Consider the following 23,338-nt stretch of genomic DNA (forward strand, 5'->3'; position numbering starts at 1 on the left):
TGTCGTTTATAAATTAAAATAATTAAAGATATGAATATTAAAAAATATAAGATCATATTATTCAATAAATGCAACATTTTTCTTTTTTTATCTCGCATCTCTCTGTAGTGATATAAATTCTGTTAGAAGAAACATAGATGACACGTCGTTTCTACTCTATATGAATAAACCTTGGAGAGAGAGAGAGAGAGAGAGAGAGAGAGAGAGAAAGAGAATACGGAGCGCAGAGTGAGATTCGATGCGGCGTGGCTCCAAAAAGAGCACGGCGTTAAAAAAGCAAGATCGGAAAATCGACATCGCGGGGTCAGGACGAGGGCATACCGGGTGGCGGGGCTTATCCTTTTCCAGGCGATTTACGTGCGAAGTTCGCGTGGAAGGAAGCGAATCGTTTATCACGCGGAGAGCTAATAGATAACACGGCGGTTACGTGTTCGAGCCTCGATCGCCGCCCTACCCTTATCCCTCCTCCACTGCTCCCCTCACCCTCTCCTTCACCCTCTCCTTCACCCCCTCCTCCGTTCCCCCCATCCCCCCGTGCGCTTCGCCGTGCCTTCCAACTTTGGAGAAATTCACTTTATCTGTCTCGATCGGCGCGCGATACTACGCAGTCTCACGATCCCACAATCCCGGATTTACCTCCCCCTCCCTTCCCCCTTCCTCGGAATTTCGAGTTTCGATACACCGGATGTGCGTAACTCTCTCCATCCCGTGTGGGCATTTCGCATGTATACTATGTATCAAGCGTCTTTTCAAAAACGAAAATCTGAGTGTTACCGATAAATAAAAAAAAAGAATAGATCGAAAATCTTATCATCACCTGTTTAGCATGTGAGAGAATAGATGATAAATTAAATTAAATTTAAAGAGACAATGTCTCCACAAAATATAATGATTGAATGTAAGAGAATTGAAGTTGAAGCGAGAGAAAAGTGAATGTTGAAGAGTGAATTTCAATTTAATCTTCTCTCACAGGAAATATATGAAATTTATCATAAGAGATTTAAATTTACACAAAATAGACAAGAATAGATTATCCGAGAAGAATTAAATCTGATTCAAAGATAACAAAAAAATATGATAGTTTCTTTTAACAAGCAATCATGATATCCGCTATCTTTTTTCGATATATCTCGTACTTAATGCCTGTCTTCTTTTTAAATGAAATTAAAAAAGCTTCATGAAACTGTCTTACGCACAAAAGAGAAAAGCGTGCCTTTCGTACGATAATATTAATTTCGCTAATATCGATTCATGTTTTATGAAAATAATGTAACATTTGTAATAGTTCAGGCGCAATAATAATTGCAGATCGAGGCGTATTAATATTGTCATTAATGCAATGCGGGCTATAATTAATAACGTTGTTAATTTGCGTTACAAAGGAGAAAATAGTAAAGCCGTATTACGCAAATACGGCTACGTCAAATTATCTATAGAAGCGATGGACGTTAACGATAAATCACGACTTGTTGGCTCGCATTACAATGGAGAAAACATTAATTTAGCGCCAACGTTTACGCGCGCGTGTCGAGCTCTGTATAAAAGTACCAAACGATAACCATAAATCACACCGATTGTTATTAATTTGCGTTACAATGGAAGAGGAACCGGATCAGCCGTCGGGCGTGAGAAGCGACTGGGGGAAGCTTTGATTCCTTGATAGTGAAAAATGCCAATCGACCAAGCACTCTGAGCGAATGCAACGAGTGTAATAGGACGTACTCGTGGCTTCGCATGAAAAAGCGAGCAGATAGATGGAAAAAGAGGGTGGAAGGGGCGAGCTATTTTCACGCGTCACAGAGATGGTAATTGAGTCGTGTCGCTCGAAAGATCCAGTCACACTCTTCGACTGAGACACGAAGGAGATTCGGAGCGACACGTACGCATATAGACGAGATACCGAGAGGAACGTCAATGCGAAAACTAGGTTCAGAGTTTAAATCTCTCGTTAAATATTTGAAGACGTTTCGAAAAAAAAATGCGATCTTTCCGAATTCTCGATGTGTTACAAGTTTATCCCAGCCGCACGATCTTACAATCTTAATTATTGTCTGAATTATTTCGGAATTAATTTTTAGCTTTTTTTTTTTAAAAAAAAAATGTATACGTTTTAAAAATATGCAAGGTTGAATCTTTTAAACTGCAAGTAACCTGAGGACGAGTATTTTAATATTGATATCCAGGCTTACTGTCGGCGAGTATTCTACATCGATCTTCACCATCGACAGTTCCAAGACGGCGGTAGCCGATCTGCCGCTTTCCTCCTACTTCCGGTGCTCCCAATGCGCTTCCGATGCCGACATACGAATGGTATTTCCGTGCGGTGAATCGCGCGGAATCTATTTTCGCAACGTAGTGACATATTCGCCGGCTGAGCCGCTCAATGGCGACGGCAGCCGGCGTGCAAGTGGGAGTAATCCATCATACGACGTATAGCGGTTCTGCCTCCGCGTTATTTCGCGACGGAGACGGCAAACTTAGGAAATACGCGATCTTGGCACGAATAAATGCAAAAATTTTAATAAAAAAGCCCAACATATTTAATTTGAATATTTTTTTCGTAAAAAGGGCAAACTTTGAAATTATTATAAGAATTATTTAAAAGTGGAGAATGACTCGGAATTTTTCAAAGGATTTTTCTGTGTATAACGATAATATTGAATTTGCCTCCGAATTTTTTATGTAAATGCTGCAAATTTCTAACACGTATATTATACTTATAAAATAAAACAAAATTATAATATAATTAACGAAGGCTATTTATAATCGCGTGAAAGTAAGAAGTTGGTCAAAGGGGCTCTAAGTATCAAGTCGAGGATTCGCTCGAAGGAATAGTCGTCGGGCACGTTACATCCTTGGAAATTTGCCGGCTAGGAAATCGCGAGGGCGAGAAACCGCTCCGCTTTGATGTCCCGGCGAACAACGTAAGCTCGCGACACAAAGACGAAAGTCCCGGGAGAAGGAGGGACTCGGCTTCACAGAGGAAACACTTTGCGAAGAAGCGTTCTCGTGCAGGAAATAGCCCGAAGATGAGCGCACTCTTCTCGCGATCAGATATGAATTTCGGCAATATTCCGTCAGGATATTGTGCGAACGTGTCACTGTCAACTGGAAACGTTAATTCACATTATCATATGGCCTGATTCGAATTTTAATCAGCATTATTAATGATTCATGTCAGCGAGTAATTACGTTGCATTTGAAGCGTTAAATCTTCATTTGTAATATGCACTAAAATTTGTAACTGCCATCGCTATTGAGTTCTGCTAATCTTTTCTTTTTTTTTTTAAATATAAAATTAAATAAGAAAATTAAAGTTTCTTTTAATACTAAATAAGAATTAAAGAAATAGAAACGACAAAAATAATATCGACAAAACAAAGTAAAAACTGAGCAACATGTCGCGGCAGAGATGAAAACGCCCGAAGTTATTCGCGAAACACGAAGGAACTTCCGGTAATGAGACGGGGAGAAAGAGCGTTGAATCCCGTAATGAGGGAACAAATGCTAATGGTCAGCTTTGTTCGTCTGTGTGCCGGGAACATGTTGCGCTCTAACGATACCCGGAGGCACGCACGGCTGTGATAAGACCCAACGCTTACTCCGCCAAGGTTTTACGCGCGGAATAAAGATAAGCCGACGCGTCACGATGTCGTGAGTCGAGAAACTGCGCTTTTTTTAAACAATCGCGATCGTTAAGCCTATTGCGTAATGTACCGTATAGGCAACGATACGGCGAAAATAGTAGAAGTAGAAGATCGTCCCGTCTGAGATGATATGAATTTTAAAGGTTCTACCAAAAGCTTCGGATATGAAAATTAAAAAGCGTAGAATTGATCTAATGCAGTTTAATTTATCCGTCGATTCTTTTTTCATTTCTCTGCTGTATTTTTTTTATCTTGATTAATCATAGTTTTTAAATCAGCGTCCGTGACACGCGAAAGAAAAATTGATTCGGTCAAGTAAAACGTGTCAATAGTGTAAAAAATAATCGACGTAATTAATAATACATTCCATCGCAATAAAAATAAAAGCGATGTGTCCCATTTCTTTTTCATTCAATTCGTTTGCTCTGCATAAATATGGAGAAGCATTTCACGAAGGTTTATGGCAATATTTAAACGCGGTAAAGTATTCCGAATACACAAATAGTGGAAAGGGAGGAAAAAAGAGATCGGCCTACAGCGACTGAACCTTTAAAGTGTCGCGTATAAGGGTAGAGAAAATAAAAAATTAAATCCACGCGCGTCACAGAAAAACCTAATCCCGTCTCTCCCTCTCGATATTAACGTGGGATTCTCTTGTTTGACGTATGTGTCATAACCAGCGCGCTCCAAGCGTCGTTTCCAACCCCCTCGCGACACTATTTCGTGCCTTACGCGTCCTCGTGTGACACCACCCGACCAGGCTGACGATATACAAACACATTCGTCACTGTCGCCTGCGGGACGTCTCTTATTTCAGGCTGCTAAAGGCGATCGGAACTCAACGGTAAAGACCGCGAACGGAGACGATCGAACAGGGAATCGATCTCTCTTTCGAGGACAATCCGTGATTGTAATCGTCGATATTACGTGGAAATTTTATTTCGCCGGAATTTGCATATCGTTCGCAGCTCTCGCGAGACATTTCGACGATTTTCTGCACGATTCAAGCTTCATCTTTCCGTCGTAAGATATTTCGCGGAATATTAAAAAAGTATGCTAAGAGAAGATCTTATATCCAGGCTCGTTCAAGAAATCCACTCGCAATAACCGAAATTGCACTCTTGAAAATGTATAGAAAGAGACGCTAACACGGGAAATGGTCTCTCATTTTATTTTTCATTCAACGGCCATCTTTGGACGATGCGAAACGGAAATAGATATGACAGTCGTCTCTTGTGACACGGTTGTTTCCGTAAAAGTTTAATTAATTAAGCTGCCGTGTTTGATCAACGCCGCAGGATCTTGCGCGTTTCACGAAAATTACGGAGTACGCGAGTGACAAATTCGTCGTGTTGGCATATTGGGGGAGGTGTACTTAATAAAAGCATCGTGACATCAGCGGATATGAATGCATTGAAGCCGCGCAGTCACGTTACATTGACGCATTAGATCAGCTTAATGTACGGATGACTATATACGAGCGATGGAAAATATTGGCATTGGCCAACCGTTGTTTTCAATACGTAAAACATCGACGCCAATATTTATTATCGCGCTGAAATGATTGATTCGCGTGTGATTATACGTCCCGACGGAATCGCCATTTATATTTAATGTATGCTATAGAACCTGAACGATCGAATCCATATCACATTTACTAAATTACGAAACGTATATCGCGCATAACCGGAATACGCGAGTCGCAGATCCTATAAAGTATGCATTCGACAATATTTCGCAATAATTAATGCCGCAAATTGCAAGGTAGTTGCAAGTTCAAAATTCTAAGAATAATCAAAGCGCAAAGCACATTTTATAAATATAATTAATACTTTCAATAAAATAAATTAAGAATAGGTCCTATATATATCCTCGTTTATAACTTTTTACGATTTCCGAAAGATTACTTGCACCGTAAAACAATAATTAATGCAGACGGAAATGAGCTAAATTCTCCGCGGTAATTTTTGTCCTCCAACGAGATTATTAGGGGTAAAGCCGGCTGCATATTAAACCGAATGCTACGAGTGGCAGCACGAGCGGAAGTCGAGATGTATCGCGACATTAATTAAGACGGATGTGTGCCTGCGAGATATTAGGACCTCTTCCCATATCTTCGCGAGCTACATCGTCCCGGGAAAGAGCCTTTTGGACGATAACGCACGGATAAAACGACGGTATACATTGCTTTATGGCTTACCATCGTCAGGGACGCGCCCGTCCCGCGTGCGTACTGGAATTCCTGGACACTCACCTGCAATCGAAAAGAAAGCGAAGAGGGTTAGTACTTTTGTGGTAATCAAAGCGATCGAGTTGTCTAAATAATACAAATCACAATGTGCTGTCAAATATATGAAAGATCTTTAAGTATAAAAAAAATGATTATATTATATATTATATTATATTTAATATTTAAATATGTATAAAAATCATAAAAAATAGAAGCACCAATTATACATCAACATTTATATATTATTACCGAATGATTTAACTGGCGTACTAAAATAGCGTTCGATTATTACATACACAACTTAATGTCTTTACAAGTCGTTTGCGTGAACGATGTCGACGATTTCAGGCTGATTGCATACAGTCGCGAGTTATAACGATATATACACTGAGGACTATTCTAGAATAGTAGTTCCATTTACTTGCTTTATTTGCGTTAATTCTATCCTTTCCGCTTTATCGATCCAAAATTCCCTTTGCTCTCTCGAAATTATGCGACGCCTCGAACGGCACGCGCGATTTTGCGGACAAATTCGCGATTGTTCATCGACAGCGACAATAACATTCCCGCTCGACTTGATTAATGACAGTTATCGAGTTATAGTTCTGATCACTTTATAGCGATATTGTTTCATTCTGTGAGCGAGGCGGAAACAAAGCGGCATCACCACGGTAGATCCAATTACGTTTGACGGAGGATTATCGAGCGTAAGCTAATGGAATTTTTATTCCCTATAGATTTCTTGTCAATTCTTACTTTCCATCGCGCGAGTATCTCAGATCCGTTACAGACCCATTAGAATGTTTATGCACACGTAAATCGTTTCTCCCCAGCTGCGAATTAATTCGCGCGGAGTAAAAGACGCGCAGACTCGCAGCAAATATCGACGATGCGATGCACCCGGCGAGCTATCTCGATCGTGCAATCTGGTACACACGTTCTGAATTCGCGAGATATCTCGGTCTCGCGCCACCTAATAGCCGAATTAACACGTCGACAAGCGAACCTATCGACCGAATCATACGTATGGCGTATCTATGGTTCGCTCGAATCGCATCGTAATAGACAGCCTAATTTCCCGTTTCCCGACGAAAATTTGCCCCGCACGACGCGTCGTCATCTCGTTCAAGAGTCTTATTTCTGCGTCACGTCATTTCAATCAATCATTAGAATTCTGCATCGCACAAAAATATTACGCAAGACTCATCTCATTTTCAGAGAAACAAAACATCGTAAAAAGGGTGTTTTTTTTTTTTTTTTAATAATATTCGTGTAATTATAAGTTTCTTTTTTTTCACAGCATTGCGCGAGCGCAACAGTAAGTGTACGTTGAACGAGTTTACGAGCTCGCGTATATAAAGATAAAACTACAGGGAAATTTCAAAAACTAATAAAAGAGCGAAACCTCGCGAATATCGTAAAGAATGATAAATGCGGTAACGAAATAAAACAGAAGAAAAAAAAATTCGCGAGAAAACGCGCCGATGAAGGAGGTGCGCCGGATGGAAAGAAATCCCGCCGGACTCGGGCATGTTTACATAAATACCGTAGACGGATCGATAGCGGTTTTACCGCTCTCGACACGCAAGTTTGACGATTGGCCGCATTTTTCTTTTTTTTTTTTTCCCTCCACGAAGCCTTTCCGAACACGCTCCTGAAGGTGCAATCGATAAAGAGAACGGAACTACGCACTACGGGCGTAGTTCGAAAACACAGCGTGCAAAACGAAACGGGAATTTTTAATTATACGCGTTGCGTGCCGACAGCAAGGAGATATCAACCGATATTGCCGATCGATACCTTCTTGCTTGTAACGACGTTCATTAACGCTAATCTTGATTGACTCGGGATTCTTTTTCCACGCTACAGCGTGTCGATAGAATTAATTAACGCGCGCGTCGCGAGACACGAGATAATTTTTTTAAGAGAGACGAGCTTTGCGTTTCTCGCCTTTATTCCGTCTTTTGCGCGCGACTTTGCGAAGAGAATTCCATCTGCCGCGTATTAAAGAGAGAATACGACGTTCTATTAGATTCCAGCCAATGACATTTTTTTTTTATTACAGCATTCTTTTTTTATAATGATGAAACTCGATACTTGGTCCTTTCGAGCATTCCCGGGCAGATCCGAACGAGCGTTTTAGGGTAAAGACCTGTCAGGTCAGGTGACGGGGGGAGAGAGCAATTTATCTCGTTGTATCAGCAAATGGATGATAATAACGGAGTCGCGAAGAAGGGGACGTTGATGGAATCAACGAAAGTGTCCCATCGGTGTTTACGCGTACTTACGCAACCGAGCGTGGACGTAAACACGCCACACGTACGTAATCAAACACGTGAAAATATACGTGTTTTGCGTGAATACGTAAGATCGAGTCCGTCATTTGCATCGATGTGGTTATTAAATATACGCACGATAGATGTTACGTCACAGGTGACGCGTGATACATGTGAGTGCGCGATATGTAATGAATGCGCCTAAGATAAATTCGTGAAAATGTTACGCCGAGCCATTCGAAATAGTACATCGCTGCGTAAATCGAGAAGAAAAATAAGGATTTTTCAGTTAATTGAGCTGCGCAAACGATGCAAACAGATAACAGACTCTACTTCGTATTCTTCCGTTAAGACTATATTTCATCAGAATTTCCAACTTGTTTAATTTCAAGCGGACTTTAACAGAGTATTTTAATTTCCGACATACTTAAAGAGTTATTTAATGCTGAAAATTGGAAAGTTGTCGTCGATCTACAGTCGACTACTGTCTTCTCGCGCAGAAATTGCGAGAAATCCTCGGCGTTCGGTACAAGACACTTCGTATTTACGAGCGAAAGGGGTTAATGCATGTTTCCGTCAAGTGTGTCCGTTCGCAGGAGAATGTGTACATAGTTACGAGCGCCTTGTAATACTAATTGATGTCGGTCGAGGGACGGACGGGCCGGATCAGCTGTTGGACTGGCGCGACTCTTCCGCCTCGCAAAAGCTCTTTTGACACTATCCTCCCTTTCACCCACAAAGGAAACTCGCCCGGATTGTGCTCGACAATGGACACTAGGAAGAATGTCGGCGCAATGCGATGGCAACAATGCGCGAACAATGCCGCGTAACGACTCGGCGCTTTCGCGAGGGCGCAAATTGACGTCACGCGAAAGACGCGTCGACTCGATGCAAACTTGTTTCGCGTTAGGTACTATTCTTGCAGTTGTCGGCTTGATAAGCGATTCACGCCGCGCTCTTTCCTCGAGATACCAAAATATTCGACGGCGATTTTAAATGTGATCTAAATTTTTATCATGTAATAATATAGAATAGAATTTTTTACATCTTGATGCGTAAAAGAAAGCTCGATGCGTTTATAAATTAATAATGTTGTAAAAAGTGCGATCTCAAAAATTCTGATAAAATTGTTGTAAAATATTTTATTATAACGAACAAAATTGAATATAATTTTGTGAAGAATATGAAAAGTAGTTTTCTACGATATTTATAATTATCATTTTCGTGCATGCAGAATTGGAATTCATGTACGTATTTAAGTATCTCTTTATTCACTCATGAAAGATAGTATTTTCATTTCATTTCAAGGGTTACACATTTTCAAATATATTATTTCAGTATTATTCAAAATGTTCGAGTTTCCCTCACGAGTGCCCAGATCTTCCTTAATAACAGAAGAGAGCAGTTTACTTTTATGAGGAACAAATTAGACAAATTTATTTCTAAGTATATTTTATTATCTCTTCTTTTATATAAAATAAAGATTGGAATATTCATATATTTATTAAAAGTATTCATATTTTGTAAGATATAAAAATATTATTTAATTAGTCGAGAATTATTATTTTGTTTGTTCTTATGCGAATTAAGTATATAAATTAATTATTTCACATTATCCATTAAATTAGAATGCAAAATAGAAAAAGTTCCGAAATGTCGAATGATAGCACGGTTCAATAATCTCAAATGCCAAGTAATTTCTTAGAATTTCTCTGAATTATCAAGATATTATTTGCGTGGATAATTTTTATTACGCAATCCATTCTTCGCTCTTCAATCTTTCGCAAGCTCTTACGAAGCCGATTACCAGAACGAGCAAGAATTAAGTATCAAGTCTCCCGATTGGACCGCCTTTGCGGCTTCGAATTTCCCATTTCCGACTTCGCCTCTCATACGAAACCAATGTAGCGCGCGGAAAAAGAGGCAGCAGCGGAACCATTTAGCGGACTGCACGGAGACAGGTGTAGGGAACACAATGGGCAGGTAATAGTCGGGAATGAGAGATCGATAAGAGTTGACTTACAGGCGGCCTTAAGGCGATTGCACGAGGAAATATAATTTTCCGATCGGATAGCCGATCGGAAGTTAGACGCGGGGAGAATCCCGCGGCCACGCGGATTACGTATCGTACAAGACGGCATGAAAGAAGTAATTCCACTTACACGACCACGTCACATAGATAGTCTTTCACATAGACTGTGCCAAGTTATCTGCGAGGCATTAAGGCGCACGCTCGCGCCTGGGACGGATGGCGAGAGAGATGGAGAGAAAAAGGAAAAGGATCAGAGCGAGGAGCGAAAGGACGGAAGTCGCTCCGGCAGCTAGATGGGCTTCCAAGATCGACCTTCCACTTCAGTAATGAGAAAATCACAAAAGACGTGTCACTTCAATGGATCTCCGGTATCCGTCATTCTCTCTCTCTCTCTCTCTCTCTCTCTCTCTCTCTCTCTCTCTCTCTCTCTCTAGAATCTTTTCGTTCGACTACCAACGACAACCAACTAAGGCCAATGGCCTACATTGCTTATTATCGAATTTATTTTCAAAAGAGAGAAGGAGAGAGAGCATCTCTCGCATAATACGCATTGTCGCGAGTACGCTTTTCGATTGATTAATCAGATGGATTTTCCGTTATATCAGGAGCTTATTGTAGGATTTTCATTAAATTAACATTGTTATAAAAATATAAGCATACTCTCTTGTGGGCAGTGCGATCAGCACTGAATTCAGTTGAATTCGCGATTATAATACAGAATAGATTTTCAAAATTTATTATGAGAAACTTTATTACTGGATTTTTTTCTTGTTGCGACTCAAAACGAGTTACCTTCGCTCGCTCCTATTTGCGAACGTTGAAATCGCATTTCGACAGCGTTTAACAAAAATTCCTATTCTCGAAAAAACTTCAGAATGTAGTCCGCGTTTCCTTGCCGGTTAATAATAGCGGCCTAAAAACTGTTTAGTGGGCCGATTTATTCAGGAACACGTAGCGACCATTAATGCGAGATAGCGCCAGCTGATCGCAGACGGCGATACGAAGAGATTTAAGTATCGGCTGACTAGGCGGTTTCCAAGGGGCTTCCTTTCCCTATACAGATGATAACCATCTTTCCAAATGGTTTATTTACTTGCTTCCGATTTCCGTTTGCATACATACGGAAACGCCTTCTCGAAATTAGCCTTCTAGAATTTAAGAAAATTTGTTCGCCATTATCGATTAACTTGCGTGATATTAAATTTTTTTTATTTTTGTGATTATAAAAAAAATCAATACAGTGATATATTAAATGTTCAAAAATATATCAAAACCTTAGATAATAAGTCGATTGCGAGGAATTCAAAGAAAATTTTCCCTTAAAAACTCAACCGCTCTCATCATCAAGACGGAGAATTAAAAAAAATCTCACGACGTAAATTCTAAATTACAGTTTCCTGAAAAAAAAAAGATGGACATTTTTAATTTACTTTAAATAATCAGTTACACGCATTTTTGGAGCATTTCATGCATACATACGTCAGATATAAAACTGCCGGTGTGATACTTTTTATTTCCACGACGAAACACGGTTAAACGCGGTGCCGGGAAACGAAGGGAAAAAAAGGAGAAACACGTCAAAAGAAGACCGTGTTCTGTGTGCGAGGAAGGAAGAGCGGATGGATTTCATACAAAGGGTCCGTTATTCCATAATGTACGCGGATACTAAACGGACATGCGATGGACGTTATAACGCGCACAGGCAAGAGGGCGATGTAAAAATACAATCGTGGAAAAACAATACGCGTCTTTCCATTCCGACCGCCGCCGCTGCATGAAACAAACACGCTTTGAGGTTCGCGCGCAAAACTAACAATAAATAAATAAAAAGAGAGAAAGTCGAAAATAGAAAAAAACCGATGTAAAAATTGCAGAAATCCACGAAGGATTTCGTCGCACGAAGGTGTGCGCGTCTTCACGCTTTTATTTTGACTTCTTTTCTGGCACACATATGCAATCTTTCTCGTCGAAATGAGGAATGGAATATTTTACAAATGTTACGACGCGGCTTTAGCCAAAAGCTATTTTCGATTTTATTTCGTAGAGAATGCTCGGAGATAGGGAATGTTCATTATATTCAGAAATAACAAATTGTTGAGTTAGAAATGGATTTATCCTATGGATGGAAATAAATTTGAATTAATTCTCGCTTTAAAAAAAAGAATATTATTTATTCGAAAAAATATTTATCTTAAAAAGTAAAAATTCGACTTGAAAGCACGGTCGTAAACACAATCTTAGAAAAGTAAAAATGAAAAACACTATTAGCATCCTCTATATTACAACGCCAAGAAAATCCGAGCGCAATTACTTTGAAAAGTAAAAATAAGTAAAGCGTCAAAGGAATTGCTATCGCAGAATGCGTAAATAAATTACACAACCGCCGGCGAGGGTTGTCATCGCGAATGTAATCATCTCGGCGTACGTCTTAAGTAAATGAAGAGAAGATAAAATCTCCGCGAGTCTCTCTCTCTTTCTTTCTCTCTTTTTCTCTCTTCCAACTTTTTCTTCATTTTCCATCGAGCGATGTTGTAAAAGTTATTGCCAATTTCGTTCAGTACGCAAAACGAATCTCCTTTGATGTCTTTCAGAAACCGTGAGATTGCCTGGCAGGCACTCTGGTCGAACACGTTTTCAAAACTGTGTCCCGACCTTTGAACAACTTCACATTACTCATTAAAAGTCTGATACCTCATTAACTATCGCTGAAATTAAAGCCACTTTTCGTAGCTGCTACTTTACATTTGATTGCCAAATGCGGAATTCAAAAGCATCCCCCGGAAATCATCCGAAACTATCCTTTATAAATTCACGTGTCTCTCCTGCCTTGTTAAAATCTCGAGATAATTTGATTGCTTTACGGCGAAATCAAATTTGTAGCGAGGAAAAACTCCATCTTATCTATATTTTTCAACCATATCCTGTATATAAGCACCGACTTTGAGACATTATTTCGCCGAAAGACACGCGATTTCTACTATTCGTTAATACCGCGAAACTTATGAACCAAATCAATTCTTTTTCTTGCCGAATCACCCGCGATTGAGATCTGGACGGGAGCTTTATTACTCAACTGGACGAAATCCTCCCGACTTCGCACTGCGTACTTTACGATGTAACTTTGTCGAGCGACCGTTTCCGCGAGTATATCACGTCGTAAAAGGAACAACTCGCCGATTCTACTCGACGAAGGTGAGCCATTGGTTTATATCGACGATATCAAGGGAAAAGGAGGGGATGACCGCCTGTTCGAGTCATCCCTCCCTTCCACCGCCGAATGTAATTCCTATCGCGACGACGATAACGTTCAATCGCATCAAGCATACGATCGTCGTGATCGGACTAATCTACAAACTTCCCTCACATAAACGTACGATCGTCAGCGCGAGAGAAAGAGAGAAAAGAGGGAGGCCATCGCTTCTAAAAATGAGATCACAGGAAACGTAGCGCCGGCTGATAAACGCGGCCGATAACGCCGATGGCGTTGGTAATCACGGTATTAATCGTCGAAGGGTTTGCCGAGGAATTTGGCGGAAATCGAACTTTTAAAGGTAGAACATTTAGCCCCCTTCCCCTCACTCATTTTCTTTTTATATATTAGTAACGCGTTGCAAATATACATACATACATATGTTAAAAAAAAAAATTGTATTTAAAAAAAAGAAAAGGAACAAATTTTATATCTGTCATGAAGCGAACAATTGAAATTGGTGAACGCTATGTTTGATCTCGTGTATCAATGTCGGGCTAAGCTGCAAAGAGTCACATTCAATGAGAGATCTATTCGAGCGATGCCCTATTAACGAGATAATTAATAATAATAGGGCACGAACCCCCGCACCCAATTACCGCCTCATTCTACACGAACCGATGTATTATCCGTTTTAATTAGTACGACGCGCTTTGTGCGATGCTCGCTAATAGCGATAACCGACGGGCGATTATTAACGGATTCATCAATATTCCGTTTTACCGGCGTCGCGGCACCCCCGGCTCGGAAGTTCACGCGCGAGCAAAGTAAGTCTCAAGTGGAAATGCCCACACTTTGGTCAGCCACGCTCAAAGAGAATCGGATCGACGTATGATTACCTCGCGCAGTCATCGATAATAATCGGCGATTGCCTATTTACATTGGATGCATTGTAAATCTTGTTCGTGTTAAAATCTTTCTCTCTGTCTCTTTCTCCATGGCCAATTAATGAGTTATATATATATATAATATATATAATTTTATTATAAAATCTTATATTTTATTTTTTATAAAACTGTATAAAACTATAAACCAACATGTATGTGTGTCTGAATCTATAAAAATGTAGGAGACGCTTTTACATAAATGCGGATAAATTTTTAACTATAATACGATACCATCTGACATGGTTTTTGAAACATTTATGAAAAAATAGGGAAGCAAAAGAGTGACACACATACGCAGCACCCAGTATCATAATGCAGATTCATCGCGAGGCTGCAATCGGCGACGTCGATAAATGGAAACCGATACCAAATCAATCGCGAATTCTCATCGATTCGGGACGATGCGACGCCGCGTATGTTTCTCCGGGGGTCTATTATTTACATATCGGCAGCGCGAAATCGAATGATCGACGGTGCGAAACAGCGGAATTTCGTTTCGGCGGGCCTCGAGAACGATGAGGAATGGCTTCCGCGGGTAAAAGCTGGAAACGAATTTCCCGAAATATGAGGCGAAACTTTCCCGCCACCGCCGTCGCTGGCGGCGGAGCAAAGGTAATAACAATACCGATGGTTGTGTAGTTAGTATCGGTCTCTCTCGCCTCGATATTAATATTATAACTTTCCCGATCGAAGCTGGATAAAAGCTCGTTATTGGAATTATATCTCGGCCGGTCGATTTAGAACATTTTTTGGATTTTCAGAATCACTTCAATTGTATTCTTAAAAATCCTCCACTCGCAAACCAAATAATTCCTTCTCCTCTTTCTTCATAAATTTTTATACATTTTTCATATCATTGATACTTCAATTAATATTTTAATTTGATTCTGCGTACTTTGTTCTCTCTCACATTTTGTCGTCATCGTTTGCCTCTCGAGCAAGATGATAACGTGTCTATATTAAAACAACGTACAAGATAGGGAATAAAATTAATGAGAAATTATCTAGTAACATTTAGAGATGCAAAGATATTGATTGAGGTTGACGCAAGGTAACAAATGCAATTTTGCATTTTATTCTTCGAGAAAACAATTCGCATATAACGAATATTGCGAAAATGAGTGCCACTGCATGGTTCAACAAACTATAAAGCAGACACGGTAAACGAGAAATTTTGCATTATAAATTGCAGGCAGCAGGCATTATTATACGGTAAGGGCATTACTACGTAATGTCATAATAGTAATGTTGCTATTTAATTCAATGTTTACGAAATGCAATTTCACAACGCCGCCAATGAAATTTAATCAAAATGACGTATTAGACGTTCGATTATTCATGACAGCAATTGTTATTATTAACATGCAGTTTTGTCCGTCATGCAAAAAACAATTCACTCTGCCTGCATTATATATGTATATACGCGCGGACTCACAAAAAAAAAAAATATATATATATATATATATATATATATATATTGTATATATATATTATTTATTTAAGTCAGTCAGTTTGCGTCATAATATATAACCTGAATTTTTGCATATCGACTTATTCTCTTACATTCGTAATGTCTTAAAAAAAAATAAATACTCGGCGCTAAATGTGAATATCTTGAGAAAGTGACGATCGATTTAATTCTGCCAAGTCTCCCGCGCGTGAGATCTCTTATCAATTGAAATCTCAATCGAATATTTAACTGCGCCCGTAACGAGTACGGACCGCAACCATCCCCTTGCAACTTGAATCGAGCTTTAAACGCAGGGTTGGAGTCCTCCCTCACAATGGCGCCATTTCGTATCTGGCCTCATATCGCTAACGAGAGAAAGAGATACGAGAACGAGTTGAAGCAAAAGAGAGAGAGAGAGAGAGAAACAATCGACGTCGCTTCTCGCGGACTCGCCAGATAAAGGGAAGAATGAACATTACGAGAGAGAGAGAGAGAGAGAGAGAGAGAGAGAAAGACAAGCTGTACGACGAGAGACAGAGGCCGGGAAAGGAGGTGGATGAGGGGAGAAACTCCAGCGCCAGGAAATCGACTTTCTCGAGCTGGTTGGCAACGACGATACACGATCGCCAATTGTCTGCGCCACCGTGCCGGCGTTACACTAGCAACAATGCGCTTTCGCATCCGCGTGCCGTACAAAATGTAGGTAACGGAGAGTTTAATTAAACTCGCGGCGAAAGTCGGCCGCGACCGTGCGACTATCCCCTCGGAATCGGGAACGCGACTCGCGACAGCCTAATGGAATTTTGTTTTTCCATCTTTCTTTCGATCTGATGATTGTTTTTATATCTCGTCGAATCGTTAGATCGCTTCGACCACCGTCGTTCACTACCGGTTTTGGATTTTTGATCTCTTCTTCTCGAGAGATTCGGCGGATCTATTAGTCCGCACATTGTGGCGTGATTCGATTCAGCGTCGGCCGCATAAAATTAAACGCTAAATAATACAGGACGGAGAGGACGTAAAGGGGACGGCGAGCCCGCGGTGAATAATTTCGCGCCATCGACCGAACCATCAAGCTGCTCCTCGAGATCCGTCGATCGATTCGCGAACATGCTGTCCTGATCGATCACGGTATCTTGTCCGGCGTACAGCATACATGCATATTTCGTTTTATCGCTTTTTTTCTTCCCTGCTCGTTCTTTCGTCCACGTCTTACGTTACGCCACTCACGTCGCGCTCTGGCCATTCCTTCTAGAAATCCTCTCATCCAGTCCAGCTGGGAGCGTCCGATCCGGGACACAGAGATATTCCATTCTTTATCTCTTCGTTTCTCCGTCTTATTTCGCCGCGGTTACGCTCGCCACCGTACAAAGCCGACTGCAATTACACTCGGGATACCGGGAATCCCACTCGTGTTCGCTCGGCCGGGCAATTGAAAAATAATAGAAGCTCCTCTGGCTGTCCCTACGCAGCCTCCATTCTCGTATCCTCCTCTCTTTTTCTTTTTTTTCCGCGTCCCAATGACATTCCCCGCGGGAACGTGCGGGATACGAGCGAGGAGAGAGATACAAGTCCCGGCGCTGGTGGAGCACGGAATCGAAAAAATCGGGAGAGGTGAAACGAGATACCCGGTGGTATCCGAGGGCGGTTAAACGGTTAATCGACGTCGACGCGGGCGTCGATTAATCAAAAGCGAACCACGAGCGGCGCCCGGCGTCGTCTCGATTTACAAATGGTCCTCTCTCCTCCTATTTCGACGATAAGCGGATCCTTATTGGATGGTTGGGCCGTCCCGTGGGATACGGCAGGCTCGATTATCCCCAATGTCGGTCCCGAGATGCCCGAGGAGAAGGCGAGAGAATTTCGCGGCTGGAGAAAAAAAGTAGCCTGTAGCAGCAGGAACATCTAATCCTCCGCGGCCCTTTTCGATATCCCGCGTGCGGGATTTGTAGCGGAAATAAGCTCGCGAAATTAATGGAATTTATAATATGATCGGCAAATGGCGCGAGTGACAAAAAAATCTTGCATTAATCAAATTACTTATTTAATGAATAGATTTCTCTTATTTAAAAAAAACATATTTTTGTCTCGCATTTATACATGAAATTTATATATGAAATTTATTTAAAAACGCATTTTTCTATATCACATTTTATATGAATTTTATATAAATGATATAAAATATGTACATATATATTGATGTATAATCTATGCATTTGCGTCACAAGTTTCGCCATTGAGAAAATCGCTATTGAAAAAAGACTTGCTCGCCTTCAATAGCGTCGAGAGATATATATCACGGTTATAAGTCGGTTACGTAAAAGACGCGACGAGAACGCCCGATGGATTCGATAAACGCGAACAAACAGCGGGGATCCCCCGATCGTGTCGCGGCAAAGCGCCTCGAATACGTCACACACGACATACATCTCTGGATCTCCGGATTTGCGAGGATCTCCGTGAGGTTCGTGCGTACACAGGCCGGATAGATAAAAAAGGAGAGGAGGGCGAAGAAAATGATGAAAGAGAAGAGAACAAAAAAAAAAAAAAATGATAGGCTTGGGTGGCGAAAGGATGGAGCTTCCGCGGAGGAAACTCGTGATCCCTGTCGGCGAGGTGAACGGACAGCGAAAAGCGGCAGATGTCTCCTCGCGCTCGTAGGACCGCGAGATATATTTTCTATCTCGCAACGGAAACGTGCGCCGCATTTTTCGAGAGCAATGAAAGAAAGGATCTCTCTCTCTCTCTCTCTCTCTCTCTCTCCCTTCCGCGTGACGATGTACATTTGCACCGGCGGATCGGAGGATTTTTCATCGAACGGGACGAGGCGCGAATGCGAAACCGCGATGAGAAGGAATCGACGAGAAAGAATGTTTCTTCGTCATTTCGATGAAGATTTTTTGCTGCGAAAAATTTATCACAATTATCATCTGCGACTAAAAATTTCACTGCCGCCATTGACATTCCATACGGTTTGCCAGTGACAAATCAGTAAACGCAAACTGTTGTTCGGGTCGGTTAATCCAGGTCATGCGAAAAGACGGAGGTCGAACTTGAGTTTGAAGGGATCGGTACCACTCGTGACGTAAATTGCACAGCGGATCGACAAGGGATGGCGACTATTAAACGTTAATTATACTATGAAATTTACTTAGAAATATGACGAAAGGGAAGGACGGGAAAATTCGACAAAGGGTCGACGAAAGTAAGGGTGAGAGAGGAGGAAGAGAGAGAGAGAGAGAAAACTAGGATAGAACAGGCCGGAGAAAGAGGTAGCGAGGCGGAGAACTGAACGCAGAATGCTGCAAACTACCCCGGAAACTAACTCGACGGCTTAAGAAGAGCGGAGTTTAGGCTGCGGGAGATGGTCGAAGTTTGCCCCTTGATTAGACATTTATGGCAGGGAGTTGTAAACGAGCGTTACAGACATTAATTAGCATTTATTATTCATCATGACGCCTGCCACTTTCAATCAGCGTAAATCAATCGTGAGACCGAGTCGAAACACGATTTCGTTGATCGGGAAGACTCGTGATTTCGCGATTATCATATCATTTACGTTATAACCGTCTCGACTAAACGTTTCTTTTCGTCCACGTTAAAACCAAAATTACCGCGTAAATTGCTCGAGCGAGCCAGTTGACCGATATTGTCGGTCGGTCGATCAATGCTCACCGCATGGACCTTCACTCCGAAATCCATTCGGAACGAAGCGCCCGATAATTTCATGGAACGCGCTTTGCGGTCTTCAGGATCACCGACGCATCCATCCGTCCATCCTGTCCCGCGACACAATGTACTTTGACGAACTTTGCGGCCGGCTTTACGGACCGCGGAAGAGCGAGTCGGCATCGTCCTACGCAGCGCCCATAAAACTGATCCATTACAGACGCAGTTCTATAGTTGCGCTGCCATAACCGCCGCAACAAAGCCGTTTGCTTCCCTCCCCCTTCCGTTCGCCATCCTAAAAGCAGCCTTTATAATGAGACAAGCTTAATTGGTTTGACAAACGCTACGAGCACTTTCATGCATTAACCCTTTCCCTCGCTCCTACCTTCCTCCATTACCGTTCTTTGCTCTCACCGGTTACATTCTCGTTCGTTTAGAATTTTATTGCGAAAATATTTATATAATATATTTTGTTTCTTTTTTCATTTTACGATTTATATTTTCAAGAAAAATATATAATTTCAGCTTTACATATCAATATTTAAATTTTTCTTTCAAATCTTTATTAATTCAATAAGAAAGCAATTTACGACACTATGAAGAAAATTTATTCCTACATGTTTATATTTTGTTATCATCTAAACATTTATATGTATGTGTATGTATAAAATAATAGTTATCACTGTTTCTAATTTTATAAAAGATTAAAAGAATTATTAACCAGTTACATCAGAATTATTACGTCAGCCATATTGCAATATTCCTGAATTATTTTCCTTACAATCGTTATAAAGTAAAGCAACGTATAAAGGAAAATCCACGTGAAACATCGGACACTTGTGTCCTTCGCTCACCCTCATCGTGTCCATCATGAATGCAGCATTATAACGGCCGAGATCGGCTTGTGATCGCACACGCCTGTGACACATAGTCACGGCCGTTGATGTATGGCGCGACATAGATTATGTGCGCATACATATACACACACACACACACACGTATGTAAAATTGCACCATCTCTTGCCCATCAGCCAAGCGGCCCTCCTTTATCACTCTCTCAGTTAGGAATCGCGTGCGAGCCTATGCGCGTGTGTACCGACATGATGCGGTATTTCTAGGAGAACGTTAATTAATAATTTAATCGAAGAGAGCCCCTACTTCGGTCCTCGAATAGGAGGTGCAGGCTCTCTAATTAAAACCGACCTGCGCTCATGTGTGTGTGTATGTTCGCACACGCAAGTGCACACGCGCGTCACACTCTCGTGGTTTCGGTCCCGAAGAAAATAAAGAGTATCACGATGTCCATTTTGTGCGGTAAAAAGGCGATCGTGAAAATCGCTCGCCGTCTGTTTCGCTTTATTTTCATTCTCGTTACACGACGTTACACTCTCTCCGGAGACAAACGCGCCCGACTATTTATCTTCGGTTTGGTATTCGTCGAAAATGGCTTTGTCGTCAGAATGCGCACACAGTCAAATCGTGGCGCGTCGAGAAATCTCGCCAGCGAGAGACTCGACAGTCTGATCGATGGATGCGAGAGTCGCGGCGCCGTCTCGCTTTATGTTATAATAAAATTTAGTATGCGCAAAGCATTTTCCTGTGTATTTAGAGCGGTGTTACATCAAAGCGGCGATAATGAATCTGCATGATAAATATAATGTAAACTGTATTACGAATGAATAATGAGCGTAATAATAATAAGTGTTGAAAATTTAATGGCTAGCGTTGTGGGATGCGTGTTTCGTAATGAATATTATAAATTTGCGCGCCCAACGTACGCGAGATTTTATTCAATTTATATAAATCATATAATATGTCACAGTTTAGTGATGTCGCAGCGTAATATATATTTATTTTATTTAATTGTTAATCGTATCCGGGTCTGTCCTGACGATGGCAACGATGGATGTATAAAAACAATTTCGTCGAGTATTGATGCTGGCAGGAAATTTCGGGTGTTACGAGTTCCTCGGCCAATCTCAAACTGCTATAAGTACGCACGATACCTCCAACAACGTGTGTATATCCAGGGTCATCATAAAGGGCGGCCATTGTCCGCGTGATCCCCCCGGTTTATCACCGTGTAACTTAGCTAAAAGGGGACGAGAGGAACAAATACCTATTGGTCAAGATGAACGTTTATACGATAGTCCGGCCGCGATGTCGCCCCACCGGAGTTATATGACCAAGCATTTACTTTCCGAAAGTAATCGTAATCTCGCGAAATAAATAAATAAATTGTAAGCCCCAAAATTTCTCCGGTGCGTTTAATAGTCCACGATGTTCAATCATCGCCATCGATACAAAGTGATTTTATCGAAAGGCGAGAAAATTGTTCTTTTAACATCACGTATCGTATTATTATGTGACGCACAATTAAAAGAAATATTGCACGCTTTATAAATAAATCATTTCGAGAAATTGCAAATGTTGAGCTAATTACATCCTTGTCCCTATTGAATTGTTATCGCGTCAACTCATATGAAACCAACATAATGTTTGAACCACGAGCCAAAGTAGTTGCGGGTCGGACAGACGCGGCCGTGCCGTTGAAACGGGGCAGCGCCCCGTTACGGGCAGATGATATAGCGTTGTCCAAGTATTCAACGAGATTTCATGCGAGCATTTCATGCATCCCTCTTGCCGAAGGGACAAGCGCGCCGACAAGAACCGAGGGAGGATAGACGCGGCGCGACTGTCAGGTCTCGTGTTTTGTAGTCGGAGGAGAGAGACAGCGAGAAAGAGAATGGCGAGGTGTGCGAAACCTCGTTCGGCTGGGTTAATGACCAAGCTCGCAAGGCTCGAAACATATTGTATTCCGCAGCATTTCCGCAGGCTATTTTCCGTGAGTTCCGAACGCATCCAACGCGGCACGAGAAGATTTCAGCGGCGAAGAATGCAATCGCCGCTCGATCGATCTCTAATATTACGTGATATTACATTGTAATTACAAAAAATTGAGACAGACGAATATTATTTGCAAATGTGATAAACTTGAATAGAAAATTTTTGTAAAATATTTTGATAAATAATATTCAACAAGATGAAATTATTATTATTTTCGTAATTTGCTCGCGTTGCAGTTTAAGTTGCTTTCAATTTTCTGGAAAGCAGTTATTATAATTATTATAATTTTCTCTTATATAAACTTAACTTGAAATATAACTGAAACTTCCTCTCTTAGCATTGAAAGATAAATAGTCTACATATTAAGTTGATTCAAAATAAATTGTCCATAGAAATGGAGGAATTTGCCAAGTGTTGCGCGTTTGCCGTAAAGTCGGCAATTACGAAATTAAAAGATCAATTTGGTAAGTAAGACCGGCGCAGGGGAAATTTCTAGAACAAGATTCTAAAGTAAATATCGCACTTACCAACGGGGTACCCTCGAGCACCCTTGGGACTTGCTGAGGAAAGGACGGAAACGGAGACGGAAGAGGGATTATTAATATGAGCCTTCTACGTGACACATGCTCCAATTCTCTAAAAGTCCATTAGAGGAATCACGAAATGGTCCAGGGACGTCGAGGAAAACTATCGTTCGAACCGAAATGTACATTAACCAAAAGTACGGCGACCACGAAAGCGTAGATTTCAGAAAACCCGACCAACTCCCCACGACTAACACTAATTAGTCGCTCGAGTAAAACATAAATGAAGAAAAGTTTTGTCGTTACTTTACGGCAATATATAACGGCGTAAGCAAAAATAACATAATAATTAAATCCGAGATAAATGGGATTTGCAGCAAAATTAAATAATAGCAAGCTCTCGGGAGAGACATCTCTTAATATAAAATTTTTTATCCTCGCAATTTTTATTTTACAAAGACCAAATTTGATATAAAATATTAATATAAAATTACTACTATCCTCCAATTTCGATCGTCGATTCGCA

General features: G+C 41.0%; 1 protein-coding gene across 23 annotated transcripts in view; it reads right to left on the minus strand.

Annotated features, from left to right (window-relative positions):
• Positions 1-23,338, minus strand: part of LOC126852195 (polypyrimidine tract-binding protein 1) — a 351,818-nt gene that overhangs the window by 138,145 nt on the left and 190,335 nt on the right. For 20 of the 23 annotated variants that reach the window (XM_050596721.1, XM_050596729.1, XM_050596727.1 and 17 more), the window contains one exon: positions 5,848-5,901. The exons of the other annotated variants lie outside the window; for them this stretch is intronic. In XM_050596721.1, coding sequence (XP_050452678.1) covers positions 5,848-5,901 — 54 coding nt within the window. The remainder of the gene's footprint in view (positions 1-5,847; positions 5,902-23,338) is intronic. 23 annotated transcript variants of the gene reach the window in all.

This window comes from Cataglyphis hispanica, chromosome 10 (genome assembly GCF_021464435.1).
Source record: "Cataglyphis hispanica isolate Lineage 1 chromosome 10, ULB_Chis1_1.0, whole genome shotgun sequence".
Classification (NCBI taxonomy): domain Eukaryota; kingdom Metazoa; phylum Arthropoda; class Insecta; order Hymenoptera; family Formicidae; genus Cataglyphis; species Cataglyphis hispanica.